Source organism: Onychostoma macrolepis, chromosome 08 (genome assembly GCF_012432095.1).
Source record: "Onychostoma macrolepis isolate SWU-2019 chromosome 08, ASM1243209v1, whole genome shotgun sequence".
NCBI lineage: Eukaryota > Metazoa > Chordata > Actinopteri > Cypriniformes > Cyprinidae > Onychostoma > Onychostoma macrolepis.
In genome coordinates, this window is record NC_081162.1 from 23,053,657 (window position 1) to 23,071,789 (window position 18,133).

Consider the following 18,133-nt stretch of genomic DNA (forward strand, 5'->3'; position numbering starts at 1 on the left):
ATTTAGCAGACTGAATCGTAGTACAGTTGCTATGGAAACAGGCAGAGTTTTGAGTGAGTCGCTTGCTCAGCCTGTACTGTTTTCATTAAAGCTAATCCACTTAGTTTCCCTCATTTTGATTGAGTTTGGCAAGGGGAATATGAGAACATATGGCAGTCATAGACTGGGAGAATAGAGGGTAGGGGGAAGAAATAAGCAGGAAAAGATGAATTTGACTTAGGTGGTTCTGTGTTGCAGAATCGGTTGGGACGTCAGGGCAGAGACCTGTCTTCTGTCCGGTACACAAACAAGAGGCCCTCAAGCTCTTCTGCGAGACATGTGACACTCTAACCTGCAGAGACTGCCAGCTACTTGAACACAAAGAACACAGGTCAGCTGGACCACAGTGTTTACAGTAACCACACACCATCATCATCTTCATAATGATTATCTTCATCTGTATTAAATCATCTGGCACTGTATGAAAGCATTTTTGAGCAAGAAAATTAAATAAAGAGAGACCTAGAACAAAAGCATGGTATTAAAGGAATAGATCATCCAGAAATAAAAAATAATTTCAGTCTTGCAGACAACAGTTTATAACTCCAGAAAAGTCTGAATAAACACACCATATAAGATAATCTTCACCTCCACCACCTCTTTTTTTTTTTTTGTAGGTACCAGTTTTTAGAAGAAGCCTTTCAAAACCAGAAGGGTGTCATTGAGGCCTTCATGACTAAGTTGCAAGAGAAAAGAAACTTTGTGGAGTTTTCTGCATCTCAGGTGCAAAACAGGTAGGACTGCTGTTGCATATTTGCCATCAGTTTTATCTGATGAAATTTATATATCTTGTTTTTTCTATTAAAGACAAGTGCTTGGACATGATTGAATGATTGTGTTTTATGCACTTTTTATGAGTAATTAATGTAAAAAATGTGATGTATTTTGTCCCCCTTTTCCCCCTTTAGAATTAAAGAAGTTTCTGAGACGCATAAGAAGGTTGAACATGAGATAAAAATAGCAGTCTTTACTCTCATCAATGAAATCAACAAGAAAGGCAAATCTCTACTGCAGCAGTTGGAGGTAAGGATACAGGCATCAAAAAATACTTGATATCCGAAGGCAACAAGTCTGAAATTCTAGTTAAAAGAAGTTTGCATGGACGGCTAAGACAACAAATAACTGAGAAAATGGTGGCTGGTTATGCTGCAGACTAATCCATCAAGCATCATTAGCTGTGTATCCATTACCTTTCAGATTAGGCAGATTGAAAACAAAATTGAAACGCAAAAACTCCCATATATGTTTTTTGCAAAAAAGCTTACATGAGGTGTTTTTTTTTTAGGCAATTCGAAAAAGGAATATTTAGCAAAACTGCAATGGAAATTTTTTTTGCGCATTTACAGCTTACGTAAAAAAAGTCACATGATCATTTTTCAATGTACTATAACCTCCAAGAAACACCTCATACATGGCCACTCACAAGTATAAGGGGCTTTCCTTGCTATTAATACTTGAATAACCCCTTATTTACACAGCCGCCGGAGCTGATCGCGGACACTCTTAAGTGCTTGTGTTTACACAGCCATGCCGTGGCACATTTCAGAAGCGCCCCAGATACAGCTCTCCACGCTGCTTTGCTCAAGATACACATCTACGTCTCCTTCGATTAAAAATAGTGGCTAGTGTGGTGGCTGCGAGATATACCAACATCAGTTGTCATGACTCGAGGAAAAAATAACGTTTTAGTCGCATAACATCGGTTAATGGAAATGCTGTCGTTTCGCAATGGTTTTTTTAATTGACATTTATAAAATATTGCAAAAGTTTTGCGCAAATCTGTAATGGAAATGCACTTATAGATAGAGGGATTAACGTGTATATACATTTAAACTGGATCGAACGACAAAGACCACTTAAAGACCATTCAATCATCCTTTACAACAAAACAAGGGTTTTAAACTGGGGACCTGTTACAACTATAAAAAAAACAACTGTGTATTTAAAAGAGAAGCATTGAAAAGCCCTTTATGCAGAGGCACAAATAATTCAATTTAAATGAAAGCGTCTGTTAAATTAATAAATGTAGATCATGTGACGCAAGTGTATTCAAAGTTTAGTTGTTGAATCTGCCTCACTAAAAATAACGAGCTTTCAAGATGTAATGTTTGTGGTTTATGCGTATTTAACATGCGTAACACACGTGGTGCAGTAAATTATGCATGTATTAAGAGATGAAATCTGATCCTGAGTGGTTGCAGGTGATGCATTGGAACTACATGGTAATTCTAGATGTAAACAGTGATTTGTCTCAGCTGACCATTTGTGATTTGATCACCTGGGATGCATGTTAATACCTAGTGCAAACAAAGTCATTGTGTTTTTCCAGCAACCATCTTGTGTGAATCTTATCACATGCGAATGTGATCTTGCGAATCGTTGTGGAGGAATCTTTTACTGATGGTGTGAATTGGAGCAAAACTGCTAGGGTATGAACAAGATTACTTGAGTTTAGAAATGGATGATGCAAGACAGAAGAATGAACCCCTCTGGGCACGATACAACAATGTATCGACATCTGAAGGACAAGAATGACATGTTCAAGGAAGAGTTTGGACACTGAAGATAGATGGTTTGAGAGAGGCCAAATGTGAAAATGCAGCAAATGGATGGCTGAAAGGGGAAGTGCTGCTTTTCAGACGCCTACAACACTGTCCTTCAGGGCTCAACCCAATTTAGCACCAATTGACACCTTTTACTCCAATTCACACCAGTCTGTGATGAATCGAGCCCTGCAGATGTCACAGTATTTGATGTTACATCTTCAGGGAGTCTTCTCTGTTCTCATCTCACAACTGATGAAGCCCTTCAAGTGTGGTGAAACTTTAAGCAACCAGAGTCTATATTTATGCCTGATGTTAATGTCCATTTCTGGTGATCCGATCACAAGTGGGCAGCACAGACAGATGGCTATCTTTCCCTGGTATAAATGTGTCATTTGTGACTGCTTGTGAACATATTTTATGAGGATTGTCGTCTGACTCCAGACATCAGAAACTGCCCATATTGAATTTCCACTGACTTAAGAGCAGAGCAGAACGGTGAGATAACTGGCTACTTCACTGCTTTGATGTAGTGAGGTGGAGTTACAATGAATAAAATTTTTAGATGTTGTTTTAGATGGACGGAGTATAGAGTGTGAAAATAAAGTGTGCCGTGTGACATACATGGAAACAGGACATACACCTGAATGTGTCACATTACCACATTGTACTTTTCAGTGTAAACCAGTGATGTTGTTGGAAAGTAAAACTTTAAAAAATTATTTTCATTATATGAAAAACTTAAAAATAAATAAATATTTTTTTTTTTTTGAAAACTTGCTTTGGGACTAAGTGAAATTAGTTGTGAAATTAGTTATGAAGTTACCAAAGCAAAAACTGAAATAAAACTAAATTTAAGCTAAAAGAAATTAAGTTAAAAAAAAAAGAGAAAATCTAATAAAAATGACCAAAGTGCATAACAGAATTGCTAAAACTTAAAGGGATAGTTCACCCAAAAATGAAAATTCTGTCATTTACTCACCCTCAAGTAGTTCCAAACCTGTATGAATGTCTTTGTCCTGTTGAACACAAAGGAAGATATTCTGAAGAATGTGGGAAACAGAGCAATTCTGGGGCACCATTGACTTCCATAGTATTTTTTTTCCTACTATGGAAATCAATGGTGCCCCAAAACAGCCTGATTACAAACTTTCTTCAAAATATCTTCCTTTGTGTTCAGCAGAACAAAGAAATTAATACAGGTTTGGAACTACTTAAGGGTGAGTAAATGATGACAGAATTTTTATTTTTGGGTGAACTATCCCTTTAAACTAAAATTAAAATGAAAATATAATATAAAAATAAAAGCCAATTCTAAATACTTTAATGAAAAATAGTGCGGTCAAAGATTGCACCCAAAATAAAAGTTTTTGTTTACATGTGTGTAATGTATATATAATTACACACACATACAGTACATATTTTGAAAATATTTACATGTCTATATATTTATATTTTAATTTATATTTTATGTAGCTATATTTAATATATAAACAACATATTTTCCTTAAATATATACATGCATGTTTGTGTATTTATATATACATAATAAATATACACAGCACACACACATTATGTAAACAAAAAATCTTTTATTTTGGATGCCACAGCACTAATAAAAAAAAAAAAAAACACTACTAAAATAACACTGGTGATTTAGTTGTGTTTTATCTAGTTTTGTTGTGCACAAGCCACAAGTCTAGTTTTTGTTGTTCTGGAAACTGTGATCACAATTATCCTGCCTCTCAGCATCTGATGGTTTCTAGTTTGGCATTAGAAAGATCATCATTTTGAGGCCCAGAATTTGTTTCATTTCAGTCATTCATAATATTCTTCTCTTCCCTTATCATTCCCTCCATCACCATATAAAGAGTGTGACCAAAGAGAGGAGTATGAAGCTGCTCAGCCAACAGAGGGACATCAGCTTCCTGGCCCAGCAGATCATCCATGTGCTCAACTTCACCAACTGGGCCATCAGCAATGGAAGCAGCACAGCCCTACTCTACAGCAAGAGACTGGTCAGCCTTATTTCTTTTACAAAAACACCTGTTTACGTTTATTTTAGGTTCTGTTTTTGCAAAGGTATCATTTGTATTGGCACTACACCTCCCAACAATAACAGTTCTGTCTTTGGAGATGCCACTTACACTATTTCAAACATAACTACTTCCTTCATTTGAAAGGATGTTGTTTAATCAGGATCTGGACCTTGCTGACATCAGTTGTTTAAATGACGAACAGCATTGCTATTATAGACTCATCTCTCCTTTGTGTATTTCCTCATTTGCTTTTTTTGGATTTTCTCAACACTGTAGATCACATACCAGCTGCGTTTCATCATGAAGACCCGTGTGGACCCAGTACCTCAAAGTAATGGAGCAGTCCGCTTCTTCTGCGACCCCACCTTCTGGGCCAAGAATGTGGTTAACCTTGGTATTGACTCAACACTAACTAAACTTGCAGCTGAAACCTGTTTTTATAGCGCACTGAGAGCAAAAGCCCCTTTGCACCAAGTTAAAATTTTCATAAATACATTTTAAAATTAGTGCTGTCAATCGATTTAAAACATTTAATCACAGTCATGGACTGTGATTAATCACGATTAATCGCACATTTAAAATACTAGGATTTACCTGTAAATGTGTTGAAAAAGAAATGGATGACAAACTAGTTTAAGGAAACATAATCCTTATTATTCTTTTATCATTATTCTTTTGTTTTTATTCAGCCATTATCAGCCTTTATACTGGCAATAAAACGTTTACCAAGCCACATCGCTTCAATCCCAGTATACATTTACCCAACTATTATCAAAAGTATTTCTAAATAAATACAACAAAACATTTCTTGCGACCGTACGTGAAGTATTATGACAAAATGCATTATCAAGAAGAATTGGACCTGTTCTGCAGGTGCATTAGAGCTAATATTAGCATCATGCTACATAAGACAATTTATGAGATTAATAGTGCACTTTTACTCAGAACTCACTTCAAACCACCATCGAGTGTTTGTAATGACTTCCTTTTACGATCACATGTGGAATTTGGTCACATACTGTTGTTAAAATATGCTATTTATAGCCTTTTATATCGCTGCACAAATTAGCATTTCAGATGTATACATTCCTCTCAAGAAAATCACACACAGACCATATCCTATCGTAATCGTGTGTTTATTATCTTATATAATCTATAGTGGCTGTTGTCATGTTTATTTCTGCTGCTCTGGCTGAAACTCACGTTGTTTGTGATGTTACACCGCCTCTCCGTTCTTAAGTTGCCAGGGATACATCGGAAGTATAATACACATTAGTAAAAGGATCTATTTTAATTTTTATTTGTCTATATACACTTTGGGCAACTGCGGTACATAAAAAAAAAAAACGCAACCCACGGCTCTGTAATTTTTCCCGCGACTGTATTTTCAAAATAGCCCACTTGTGCCATTACCCTGGCAACGCTGGTTCGCTGTACCCTCATCACACAATGATCGATAACCTTCCGCGCTGCGATGACGGGACGAAGTTGAGGTCAAACCTTATCAAACGATTAATCTGCGTTAAAAAAAATATTAATGCGTTAAAGATTTTTGATTATCGCCTGCGTTAACGTTGAAACCCCTATTTAAAATCAAACATTGTGTCTGAAATATAATTCTACATTTAAAAATCACACTACAGTATTTTATTTTTTCTTTTATTTTAGTTTTTTAAATTACTGCAGCCGATTTTAGTGTATTGCATCTTATTTTGTTTATGTATATTAAAATTGAACATTTTGGTCTGAAATATCATATTGTATTTTTATTTACTTTTTCTTTTTAATTAAACATTTATTATTAATAGTATAGGAATATCATACTGCATCATTTTTATTTTATTTGTTTTATTTGATATTATATAATTAAACTTTTTTTTTTCCCGTACTACAGTATTTTATTTTATTTTTTTGATTAACTTTTTCAGAGCATGGTGTGAATTCAGATTTGGTGTGAACAGGCGTTTATATGCTTTCAGGAGCATTGATGCCTTCTTTCCTTTTTTTTGGCCAGGCAATCTGGTTATTGAAAAAGTGCCACATACTGGTCCTCCTCCCCAAATGATGGTCAATCAGCAGATCTCTCCCAGTCACAACCACCCAGGTAAGCACTCAGGACAGATCAACCTGGCCCAGCTGAGGTTGCAGCACATGCAGCAGGCTGCAATTGCTCAGAAGCACCAGCACCAACAGCAGCAGCAGCAACAACAACAACAACAGCATCAGCAACAAATTCAGCAGCAGATGCGCATCGCCTCACAGATGTCCCAGCATCCCAGACAAGGAGGTCCACCACAGATAACCAGTATACAGCAACCGGTAATTTAGACATTAGATCTTTCCTGTTTTTCCACACATGTCTGGATTATTCTGGACCAGTACAGATGTGCTGTTTAACTAGGAAAGCTTGTAAAGCTGGAAAACCTGGTTGACCAGCTCTGTTTTTCGATGAAAGTTGATGACCATTAAGGTCTTTCTGGTTAAGCTTCATATTTGTCAGATGAACATTGTTCTTTTAGTGTTATATCATTTTCTAAGGTTTTTCTTCCTTAAAGGAAGATTTCATTTTGAAATAACCATACGATTTGTTCAGAATGGATGTCAGCTAAATTTTATTCTTATAAATATTTGTTGATTTTGAAATTATAGTCATCCAACGTTTATTCCTGATTGTATGATTTGTTATTCTAAGGGCCAGGTTGTCATTTCTTCCTCTGTCTCGCTTTTCAGCCACCAAGGCTCATTAGTATGCAGGCCCTCCAGAGGGGTGGGGTTAATGGCTCCTCCCACATGTATCCACCTCATCACCTGCGCATGGTATCAGCGCAGAACCGCATGCCTTCAGCGCAGCCCCGACTCAACGGGCAACCGTATCCTATGATGCAGCCTCAATTACAGAGACAGGTCAGTGCAGAGACTCCAGCAGGTCATGTGATAAAAACCCAAATTTTAAGATGTCTCTCTTTTCCTTCTCTGTTTTTGATCGTTTTAGAAATATATATGTATGTATTATTGAATATTATTTAGGGTTACAAACGGTGGAAAATTTCCAGAAACTTCCAAGATTTCCAAACATTTCCAAAAGTTTCCAAAAAATCCTGGAACGTTTCCAAAATGACTTGAGTTTGTTTGACATTCACCAGAAATGTTCTGCCTCGTTGCAACCCTAATTTTATTATGTCTGAAACATTGTGTATGAAATATCATACTACATTATTTATGAATGAGTTGCTTTTTTTTATTTTTTTTATAAATTAAGCAATTATTATGATTAAGGAAAGTGATCTTGAAAGTGACACCAACAAAGCATGTGACATTGGCTCCTGTAGGTCACATGACATAAAGCCCAGGATTGGCAACTTAAAAATTTGAACAGTTTAAATATGAAACCGTGTTTAGTGTTAAAATATGAACCGTGTTTACTTTTGAAAAATATTTGCTGCATATTAAATGACAGTTTGTCTGTATGTAGAATCTATATAACAATTATGTAATCATTATACGTGACTGTGATACTGATATTAATCTCATATGAAAATGTGTTTTATATATTCTTAATATTAATATTTCTGTATTTTAAATAGTTTTTAATATTTTTAGTTTAAATTAATGTAAAATGTATTGTTAAAATAAATAGGTATTAATATAAACACCTTCTAATAAATACCTGTTAATATAATTCATGAACTAAACATTTCAGATTATTTATTAAACCTGTAAATAAAAATGTATGTTGTTAAATACTTTAAACAGCCAGTTTTAACACATACTGTGTCATTATTTAAGTGGTGAGTAATTTCTTAGCGCTGCTTACACATTCTTATTCATACTGTAATTATATTTATAAAGACATTGTGTCTTTAATATAGAGGCTTAGGGTTTTCAGATGTTGTTTTCTTTATTTTTGTTTGAGAAAAAAGTTAGTAAATTTGTCTTGCCTTTTACACAGGACTAATATAAACAACAACACATTCCACATTCAGAAAAATGTCAATGTACTTGCTGTATGAATGTATTTTTTGCCATTTTTCCAACACCTTTCCCTTTTTTCCCCTCATAGCACTCCAATCCTGGGCATGCTGGGCCCTTCCCTGTGGCGTCGCTACACAACATTAGTGCTGCCAACCCCACCAGTCCCACCAGTGCCAGTATGGCCAATGCACACATTCACCGTGGCCCCACTAGTCCTGTTGTCGCCCCCATAGAGCTCATACCATCAGTCACCAACCCCGAAAACCTGCCCTGCCTGCCCGACATCCCTCCCATTCAGGTAACTTACTATTGCATTTCCTTAGACTGATTGTCAGTTGATTGGATGTTGTGGAATGATTTAGTGGTTATAGATCTGGCCTGGTAACCCAAAGGTACAGAGTACAAACCCCAGAAAGCGTGATCATGAGGATACAAATCTAATAATCAGGTGGAAATGTAATAAAGGACCTAAATGTAATAACATTTGGGCTTAAATGTAATAAAGCATTTAAATGTAATAACTTTTGGGCCTAAATGCAATAAAGGTTTTAAACATAATTAGGTTTAAGGCACCTAAGGCAACGAGACAAAGACAATCCCTATGCTTGGATCTACTATTATTGTTTTTTTATATAACAGACACTTCCTTAACTGAAGCAAAATTAAACAAAGCTGAATTGATTTAGAGCTCATGTGTTGCAAATACACATTTTGTTTTTGTAATTTTCAGCTTGAAGATGCCGGTTCGAGCACACTGGATAACATTCTCAGTCGATATATTTCTGCTAGTTCATATCCTGTTGTTGGCCCCACCAATCCCTCACCGGGACCGTCTACACATTCCCCAGGATCCTCAGGTACTTTCTGGGTGAATTTTTAACATGAATTGTTTGGATTCCAAATGTTCGTATAAATTAGCATGCATTTAAATAATGTCATGAAATATTCATGCAGAATTGGTGTGTATAATATTTATATATGCTTAATATATTCCATACTCGTCCTGCTCTTGGTACTATATGGCATAAACTCCTATCCAACCAACCCGGGGGACAAGGCTGCGCTAGTTGCCCGGCTCAGTGCCTCTGGTTCCGTATGGCAAAGTCTCCCATCCAACCATATGCACCAACCCTGGGGCTCAGGCTGCATTAGACCCACGAGCATTAATAATGCCATATGCTACTTCACCACACAGCCCTATGTGTCAATCTCACCGACAACTCCAGCTAGCATATACATGCATTGCTGTGCACCAGTGTTACAATAACTAAAACTATCAAAAAAATTTTTTTCGCTAATTGGAATAATAAAACAATTATTGAATGAAAAACATTAAAAGTTTAAGCAAAAATTTGAAATGTTGCCATGGCAGCTATCTGAGATAAGTTTAAGTACTAAAAATGCTAAAAAAAAGATTAAAGAAAATAAAAATAAATAATTTACTAAAAGTAAAATGAAAACGGAAAATATAAAAGCAAAAGCAGATTTAAAATATGAATAAATACGGTTATATAAATATTAATGTTTTATATAAAAAAAACATATAAATAATATATTATATAAATATTAATGCCATTGTTTTAAACCTTTATATATATATATATATATATATCACCCTACCCAGTGCATTATTTTTTTTTATACAAAGCCTTAAATTAAATCAAACATTTGTAAATGATTTATATGATTCAAAGTGAATACTAAAGTTTATTAAATGCAATTTCTTATGACGCTTAATTGACATCCCATGTCAGCTATAACCATCGACACACATTAAGTTGATAATTTAGCAATTTTACAAAATTCTGATTAATTTAGCATTTTGTACCTCTTGGAAATTGATAAAAATATGCATTATTAAAACTTAGACTTGTTAGATTGGTTTTTGCCCTCAGCTATAACAATGTCTGCTAACTTGTTAATTGTCTAAAGATTTGAATCTTTTAACACTCTCTCCGTGTCTCTTCTTCTCTAGGTTTATCTAATTCTCACACTCCAGTTCGTCCATCCAGCACGTCGAGCACGGGCAGCAGGGGCAGGTCAGCTTTGCACTTTTTTTTTTTTTTTTTTCATCTCCGTCATTTAAAGTAAAAAAAAAAAAAAAAAAATTCATTTTTCTGTTCTTTGAATAATATTACTTGCAGTGACATCATAGCTTAGAAACTATATATCTGAAAAAAGAGACATTGAATGAAAAATTGTTATTTGTGTCTTCTGTGTTTGCTTACAGTTGTGGGTCAGCTAGTAGACCTGGGACAGGGAACACGGCAGTGGACCAGGTGAAGGTCAAACAGGAACCGGGAGTTGAGGAAGAATGTAGCTATTCTGGAGCAAATGTCAAAACAGAGCGCTGTAAAGATGGCAGACGGAGTGCTTGCATGGTATTTATCTTCAGCTTACTGTTTCTTTCAAATATGAATAACAAGTTTATTTTTTTTCTTGGTTCTAAGAGATACAGTTTGTTTCATGTCATACAATGCCTTTCTGTTGCTCTTCTTCTTCCTCAAACCAGATGAGCAGCCCAGAAGGAAGCTTAACTCCCCCTCTTCCCGTCCTCGGCTCCGTGTCCACCGGTTCAGTCCAGGACATTTTAAGAACACTTGGTGAAAATGTTAAATCTGAACCACAGAGCGATCAGCGCTTATCCTGTACGAAGCCAAACTCCAGTGCACCTTTAACCAATGGGACCACCGCGTCAAATGGTAGTCAGCAGAGGAGCACCGCTAACGCCAACAGCCAGACTACTGTAGGAAAGGAAGACGACCCAAATGAGGACTGGTGTGCCGTGTGTCAGAATGGAGGAGAGCTGCTGTGCTGTGATCGCTGTCCTAAAGTCTTCCACATGACCTGCCATATCCCAACACTCAAATCCTCTCCCAGGTAAAGAATGTGGCTTTATTTATATTATTTGATTTTTAAGATGCCATCATAGCACATTCTTTTGTTTTATTTAAAATTTTTCATGCCACTGATAGCATTTCTATTCATACATGACCATTTTTATTTTACTTTATTTGTAACACCAGTGACAAATTGTCATAATTTTCTAAGATTCTACCAATAACATATCATGTCTTAGCCATCAAGTTGCACATATGGTTAAATGAAACCAAAGGCACTGAGCAAGCATTTACAGTGCCAATGAAGCTAGCATAGCCTTACATTTTCATTTTCATTTAGTCATTTAGCAGATGCTTTTATCCAAAGTGACTTATGAGGACAACAGAAGCTATCAAAACCAACAAAAAAGCAATAATATGGAAGTGCTGTGACAAGTCTCAGTTAGTCTATTAGTTTAATTCATTACACGTAGCAAGGTTTTTTTTTTCTTTCATAATAAGTTGAAAGAATAGAAAAAGAATAGAGAGTGCTAGTGTTCGAGGGATATTTTTTATAATGCATGAAAAGAAAACAAGGTGATTGAATAGAAAAAGAAGAGAACGCATTGATATTATACCACCGCGCCCAACGGGGAGGGATGGCTCTATAAGGGTGCGGTTATATAATATCAATGTTAAATTGTTGTTAATTATTAGTTTTTTTATTTTATTTATTTATTTTTTTTGCAAATCTTGTTAGACCTTGCACTAATACTTAACTCAGCTAAACACAATGAGTAGAGAGATAAATAACTGACCAATTTGTTTTGCCAGTCATAACAGAGGTCATTTACAGGTCATAAAAGTTCAGTAGCGTAACAGCTTGTAGGTCAGGGAGAGGGTGGAAATTCTTGAAAACCTAAATTATGACTGTTTGTGGTGCTAGAAACTTTGACTCATATTAATAAACGGACTTCAGGCCAGGGTAAAAACAAACGTGTGTGAATGTTTTAAGACTTTAATTCCTTTTTGTGTGTTAAATGATGTTATACCTTCATTCTGCTGCAGTGGAGATTGGATGTGCACCTTCTGCAGAAGTCTCATAAATCCAGAGATGGAATACAACTGTGATGACGATCCACCCAGTAAGAAGGACACAAGTGAGACTGCAATGAGTTCAGAGGACCAGCGAGTGAGTCACTGAGAAACAAACACAATCATATTCAGAAAATGAGGGAACTATGGGGAGCACATAGTACTTTACCCATAATTGGTAGATTGGCCAAGTAAGATTGCTTTTGTGAGGACTTTTTAATTTATCCCAATACTTCATACCAGACACTCTATAATGTAATATAAATTATGCACATTATATTGTTTTGACAAACAATAACGATGTTTGGCTTTAAAATATTTGCTAAAAATGTGAACCTTAGTGACCCAGCAATCAGATATGGTCTACAAAGCTTTTCTTAGCTCACCAGAGTTCCTCATTAATATACAGTCATGGCCAAAAACATCGGCACCCTTGGTAAATATGATCAAAGAAGGCTGTGAAAATTAATCTGCATTGTTAATCCCGGGAAATGGACGTTTTTTAAAATTTCAGTACCGAATGGTATCGCGGTCGGTACTTTTGACAACACTACTCCAGACCCTTTAGATTCCCAGCTCCATGTTGGTGCTTCTTCTCTTCAGTTCACCACTCATTTTCTATAGGGTTCAGGTCAGAGGACTGGAATGGCCATAGCAGAAGCTTGGTTTTGTGCTCGGTGACCCATTTTTGTGTTGTTTTTGAGGTTTGTGTTTGGATTATTGTACGGTTGGAAGATCCAAACATGGTCCATTATAAGATTTCTCAGTCAGTCAGTCACTTATTGATTTTTATTTTTTTTTATCTGTTGGTATTTGATAGAATCCGTGATGCAATGTGTCTAAACAAGATGTCCAGGACCTCCAGCAGAAATATAGGCCCACAACATCAAATATACAGCAGTATATTTCATTGTACACATGGGGTACTTTTTATCCCTGTCTTCACCAAACTAGTGTTGGGCAATATGGTCATTTTTCATATCGTCATATCACCAGCCTGTGAGGTCGCCGGATACACGATATTATCGTGCATGAGTGGGTGGGCCGAAAATGTCCTATTTCCCACTTATGATAGTCGTGATTACGAGCTTGTCGAATTCAAGTGCTTTAATGTCGGAAAGAATAAAATGTAGCATCCCATTGGTTGACAATCATATAAACATTCACTGCGCTATACATGCAGTTTGCTGACAATTCTGGAATTTTGGTCAAATACATGCTTATTTCACTGCTTATAAAACATACAATATGCTTCGCACGATCGTTCATATCTAGCCTATATCTACACTACTTTATCTAACCATATGTACACTACTTTATTGACATGACAAAGGGATGTAGTTGTTGTGAGAACAGCATTGACAGCAGCAATGGTTGTCCCCTCCACCATGTTTAAAGTTTATGACCCGCCCATCTCGGAAACTCGGGTATCAAAATTATTTTCGAATTTCCCAGTAGTAAATACAACTTGAGAGGCCGTTCATGTCCAATTTCTGATTAGGAAACTCGTATTTACGATAATTTCGATAGCACATGAAGGCAGCATTATCATAGGCTATTTCATAACTATTTGGTGATTTTTAAACCGTGCGTGCATGAGAGAGAGAGAGATAGAGCCTGGAAGCACCAATAACCAAAATAATATACTTTCAAACATACTGAAAAACTAACATGTTAAATATAAAAATATTTAAAACAGCTAGTTCATATATTTGGATACAGCAGTCATACATCGCTACCACGCGTCCTACTGTGACAAGTTTGCCGCATTGGCGCGGAAGTTATCAGTCTAAAAATCAGTCAAGGAGAAAACCAAAAGTAGATTTATTTTAAAGACCAACAGTTTAACACTAAATATTGGACATAAATGAACACGTTAAAGATAAAAGTATTTTCAGGTAAGTTCATATTTTTGGAGTAAAGTTCAATTAAATGGAAGCATCAGTCATACAGCGCATCGGACCGTGCGCCCCATGACGAGCCCTGTTTTAGACTGATAACTTATTAACTGCATATTTTTTTTATAATAACGATGATGAAGAATAAGCATCATTGTTTTTTGTTAATGTGCTGTAAAGAAAAAGAAATGCTGCCGGTGAAGTTTCGTCATGTTCATTCATAGCTCATAGCTGTTCAAGAAGATGTCTAAAAGATGTCTCTTTTTGCACTCTTGACATAGCCTAATTTGTAAGAGTCCATTTTTAAAACATTTCCAATGAGGAGGAGCAGCCTAATCCTCATTTGCTCGTGTGTGAACTGTGAAGTGCGCTGAGGTGAAATAGCGGGGCAATTTGATAATAATAGCCAAATAATAATATAGGCCGCCTAATAATAATAATAATAGTTTTATACAGTAATAGGAGAATGAGCCTAATATCATCTTGACTATCGACAAAGACATCTGCTATCGTCGATACACGATACTACTATCGTTTAGTTTCATCTGACCATAGAAGCCAGTCCCATTCGAAGTTCCAGTAGTGTCTGATAACTGAATATGCTGGAGTTTGTTTTTGGATGAGCTAGGAGAATTTTTCTTGAAACCCTCACAAACAAAATGGAATTTTCACTGCTCTAGCTCTTTTCTTAAAGCCACTTCACTAATTTGTGAAGCTCAATTACCTTTTGCTGCACATCAGAAATATATTCTTTGGTTTTTCTCATTGTGATGGATGATTAAGGGAATTTGGGCTATTTTACTCATAAGAATTTCTAGGGGTGCCAATAATTGTGTCCAACGTGTATTTGAGAAAAACATTTATTTCATAATATCCCCCCCCTCCCCCATTTAAAATTCTTATCCAATGAAAGGTTAGATTTTTGTGAATTATTATTTTTTTTTTAAATAAAAGAACAAAAGGATTAACAATGCAGATTAATTTTCACAGCCGCCTTTGATCATATTTACCAAGGGTGCCGATATTTTTGGCGCTGACTGTATATTTGCAGTTTCTGCAGAACTACACATTAATGTTTCTTCTCTCCTCTTCCGGTATTTTTAGCGTTGTGAGCGCTTGCTGCTGCACATGTTTTGTCATGAGCTCAGTACAGAGTTTCAAGAGCCTGTTCCTACATCGGTGAGTTTCCATCAAGCCCACAATATCCTCATTTCCCATAAATGCAGACATTTCTGATGAAGTGTTCTTAAAGGGCAAAGCTCAGATGTGTAATTGGACCGTTGCTCAGGACGAGTGGTAATATTTAATTGCTGCCTCTCTGCTAGGTCATTAACACTACTGCAATAAATCTTCTAAAACAGCAGCATCGCTAACATGCACATCTGTAGTGACTCCAGTCATCTGTTTTCAAACATGTATTGAGCCTCTGGGCCATTTCCTGCTGTTATTTGTCATAGTAGGATTATGATTCTTATGTAATTACGTTATTGAGTGAATGCAATAATGCATCAGGCTGACAGGTAATAACAATGATTTTGTAATTTTATTATATACCTTATATACCCCCTCCCTTTGCTCTTTCATGACTACTTCAGTCCATGGCTCTGTTCTAAAACCTAGTGAGCTGTCCTGCTGTCTACATGGGGATTTTCCTTCTGAGGCAGAACAAGTGATGTCATTGTTGTTAGATTTTATTCCTGATACGAAATGTTATTTAAATGTCACATTGACAAACAGCTTTCACTATTTCCTTATTCATAATATATAGAAGCTGTACTTGCATGACTGGAGGGCACTGATCAGATGGCCGACAAGCAAATTGTCTTCGCTCTATATTCTTAAAATATTTTTGTTTTTTTAATCATAATTTCCCTTCTGAGCTGAGCAGTTATTGTATAATTATTTATATACTATTGTAGTATTAATATTTTTAATCAGCTTTTATATTTTCAATTTTAATTTTAGTAATTGTGTGGTTTTGTCATTATTAGTTTTATTTTGTTTCTATTCAACTTTTTATTTCTGATTTAGTTAATTTAGTACTTTAACTAACTTATTTTTAGTTATTTGCCAAGGCAACGTTTCTAATTTTGACACTTTTTTTTTTCTTTTTTTTCCCATCTAATATTTGTTTTATTTCAGCTTCATTTCAGTTAATGAAAATGATTTTTATTAGTTTTAGTAATTTTATCATGTGATTTGTGTCATTATCTTTGTGGTTAGATAATGGCGCAGAGAAAGCTGAGCTTGCTACAATGCATTATGGGCCTAAACCACAATGCTGCCTTTGCTTTTGGCTAATACTGTTAAATGGTGTTAATAGTAGTACTTCTTCATTTGAGATGCGCACATAATACCTAAAAATGTTGAGTTGAAGGGCAAATTAAATGGTTTGGAAGAGATCCCCATGTTCAACATTATAATTTTAATGCTGAAGCCTTGATTTCTCTCCAGGTACCCAATTACTATAAAATAATAAAGCATCCTATGGATTTGACCATGGTAAAGCGGAAACTGCAGCGAAAACATCATCTGCATTACAAGAGCCCTAAAGAGTTTGTGTCTGACGTACGCCTGGTCTTTAGCAATTGTGCCAAATATAATGAGGTGAGTTCGGGGCATGTCCTTAACCTGTGTGGGGGTGCGATGGGAAGTTGCATGTAAGAATCAAGTATTTGGAGAGGATGAAATACACTAAAGCAACACAGCATGAGAACATGTGATGGATTTGCATGAGTTCACTGCCTTTTATGGTCACCAGTACTAACTATTAAAAGAATGGTTTCAGTCAAGCTGAGCATTAATCAGCGGCTGGATGTTGAGCTTGTGTTTGTCACAGGGCTAACACACTTTGATGTTTTACGCCATTGAGGGGATGTTTATTTTAATGTTGCACAGTGTTTTTTGTATGATACATTTGATAATTGTTCAGTATTTTTATTTGAACAATACAAATGACAATCAAATGCATGATATGAATGTCAGTTTCTGACATTCATTCAAGACTCCATGAAGCAAACTCCATGAGTTTATGTATTTCCTGTTAATAACGGAAGTTTGGGTGGGTCTTGATATTATTATTATTATTATTATTATTATTATTATTATTTATTTTTTTTAAATCGTCAACATGCTTCAAATTGCAAGTTTTGCTAGTATTAATGAGAAACATTCTCATTCTAAAGATTAAGTGAAATTTGCACTAGCATAATATTGGTAACTTTAAAGCAAACATACCTGGAGTCTCTTTGGAGTCTGTATGTAAAGTGTACATGTTTGGAGACTGAAACTGTAAAATAAAACTAAATGGCTCTGATGCGTTCAAACTCGCATCCCATGTACACCGCTTATTCAATTTCAGTTTTTAATATCTTAGAAGCTATTATTTTAGTACCATTTGAGATACTAATATAGTTTTAGTAATTTTTATATTTTCCATTTTTAGTTGAAGTTTTAGTAATTTTGTCATTTTTGGTAGTTTTTGTAATGAAAATGGTTTTAGTTTCAGTTTGTCAACTAGCCTATAATAACCCTCCCAAGTTGCGTTTTTGACATCATTTTTACAATTTAGTTGATTATGAAAGTTTTAAGTGGTGTTGTGTGTTGATGTTATTGACATTAATTTTACATCTGCAACAACTGATATTTTAAATGCAGTGACAATACATGCATTTCTTACACACTGAATGTTATAGAGATTTTTGGTGTTCTATTTTACCAAAGGATGT

General features: G+C 35.6%; 1 protein-coding gene across 1 annotated transcript in view; it reads left to right on the forward strand.

Annotated features, from left to right (window-relative positions):
• trim33 (tripartite motif containing 33) overlaps positions 1 to 18,133 on the forward strand; it is a 28,991-nt gene that overhangs the window by 9,022 nt on the left and 1,836 nt on the right. Inside the window, exons 4-18 of the mRNA XM_058784730.1 lie at positions 238 to 370; positions 657 to 773; positions 948 to 1,062; positions 4,454 to 4,600; positions 4,898 to 5,015; positions 6,636 to 6,940; positions 7,352 to 7,525; positions 8,682 to 8,891; positions 9,324 to 9,450; positions 10,569 to 10,632; positions 10,824 to 10,974; positions 11,106 to 11,473; positions 12,481 to 12,604; positions 15,510 to 15,584; positions 16,860 to 17,012. Coding sequence (XP_058640713.1) covers positions 238 to 370; positions 657 to 773; positions 948 to 1,062; positions 4,454 to 4,600; positions 4,898 to 5,015; positions 6,636 to 6,940; positions 7,352 to 7,525; positions 8,682 to 8,891; positions 9,324 to 9,450; positions 10,569 to 10,632; positions 10,824 to 10,974; positions 11,106 to 11,473; positions 12,481 to 12,604; positions 15,510 to 15,584; positions 16,860 to 17,012 — 2,381 coding nt within the window. The remainder of the gene's footprint in view (positions 1 to 237; positions 371 to 656; positions 774 to 947; positions 1,063 to 4,453; positions 4,601 to 4,897; positions 5,016 to 6,635; positions 6,941 to 7,351; positions 7,526 to 8,681; positions 8,892 to 9,323; positions 9,451 to 10,568; positions 10,633 to 10,823; positions 10,975 to 11,105; positions 11,474 to 12,480; positions 12,605 to 15,509; positions 15,585 to 16,859; positions 17,013 to 18,133) is intronic.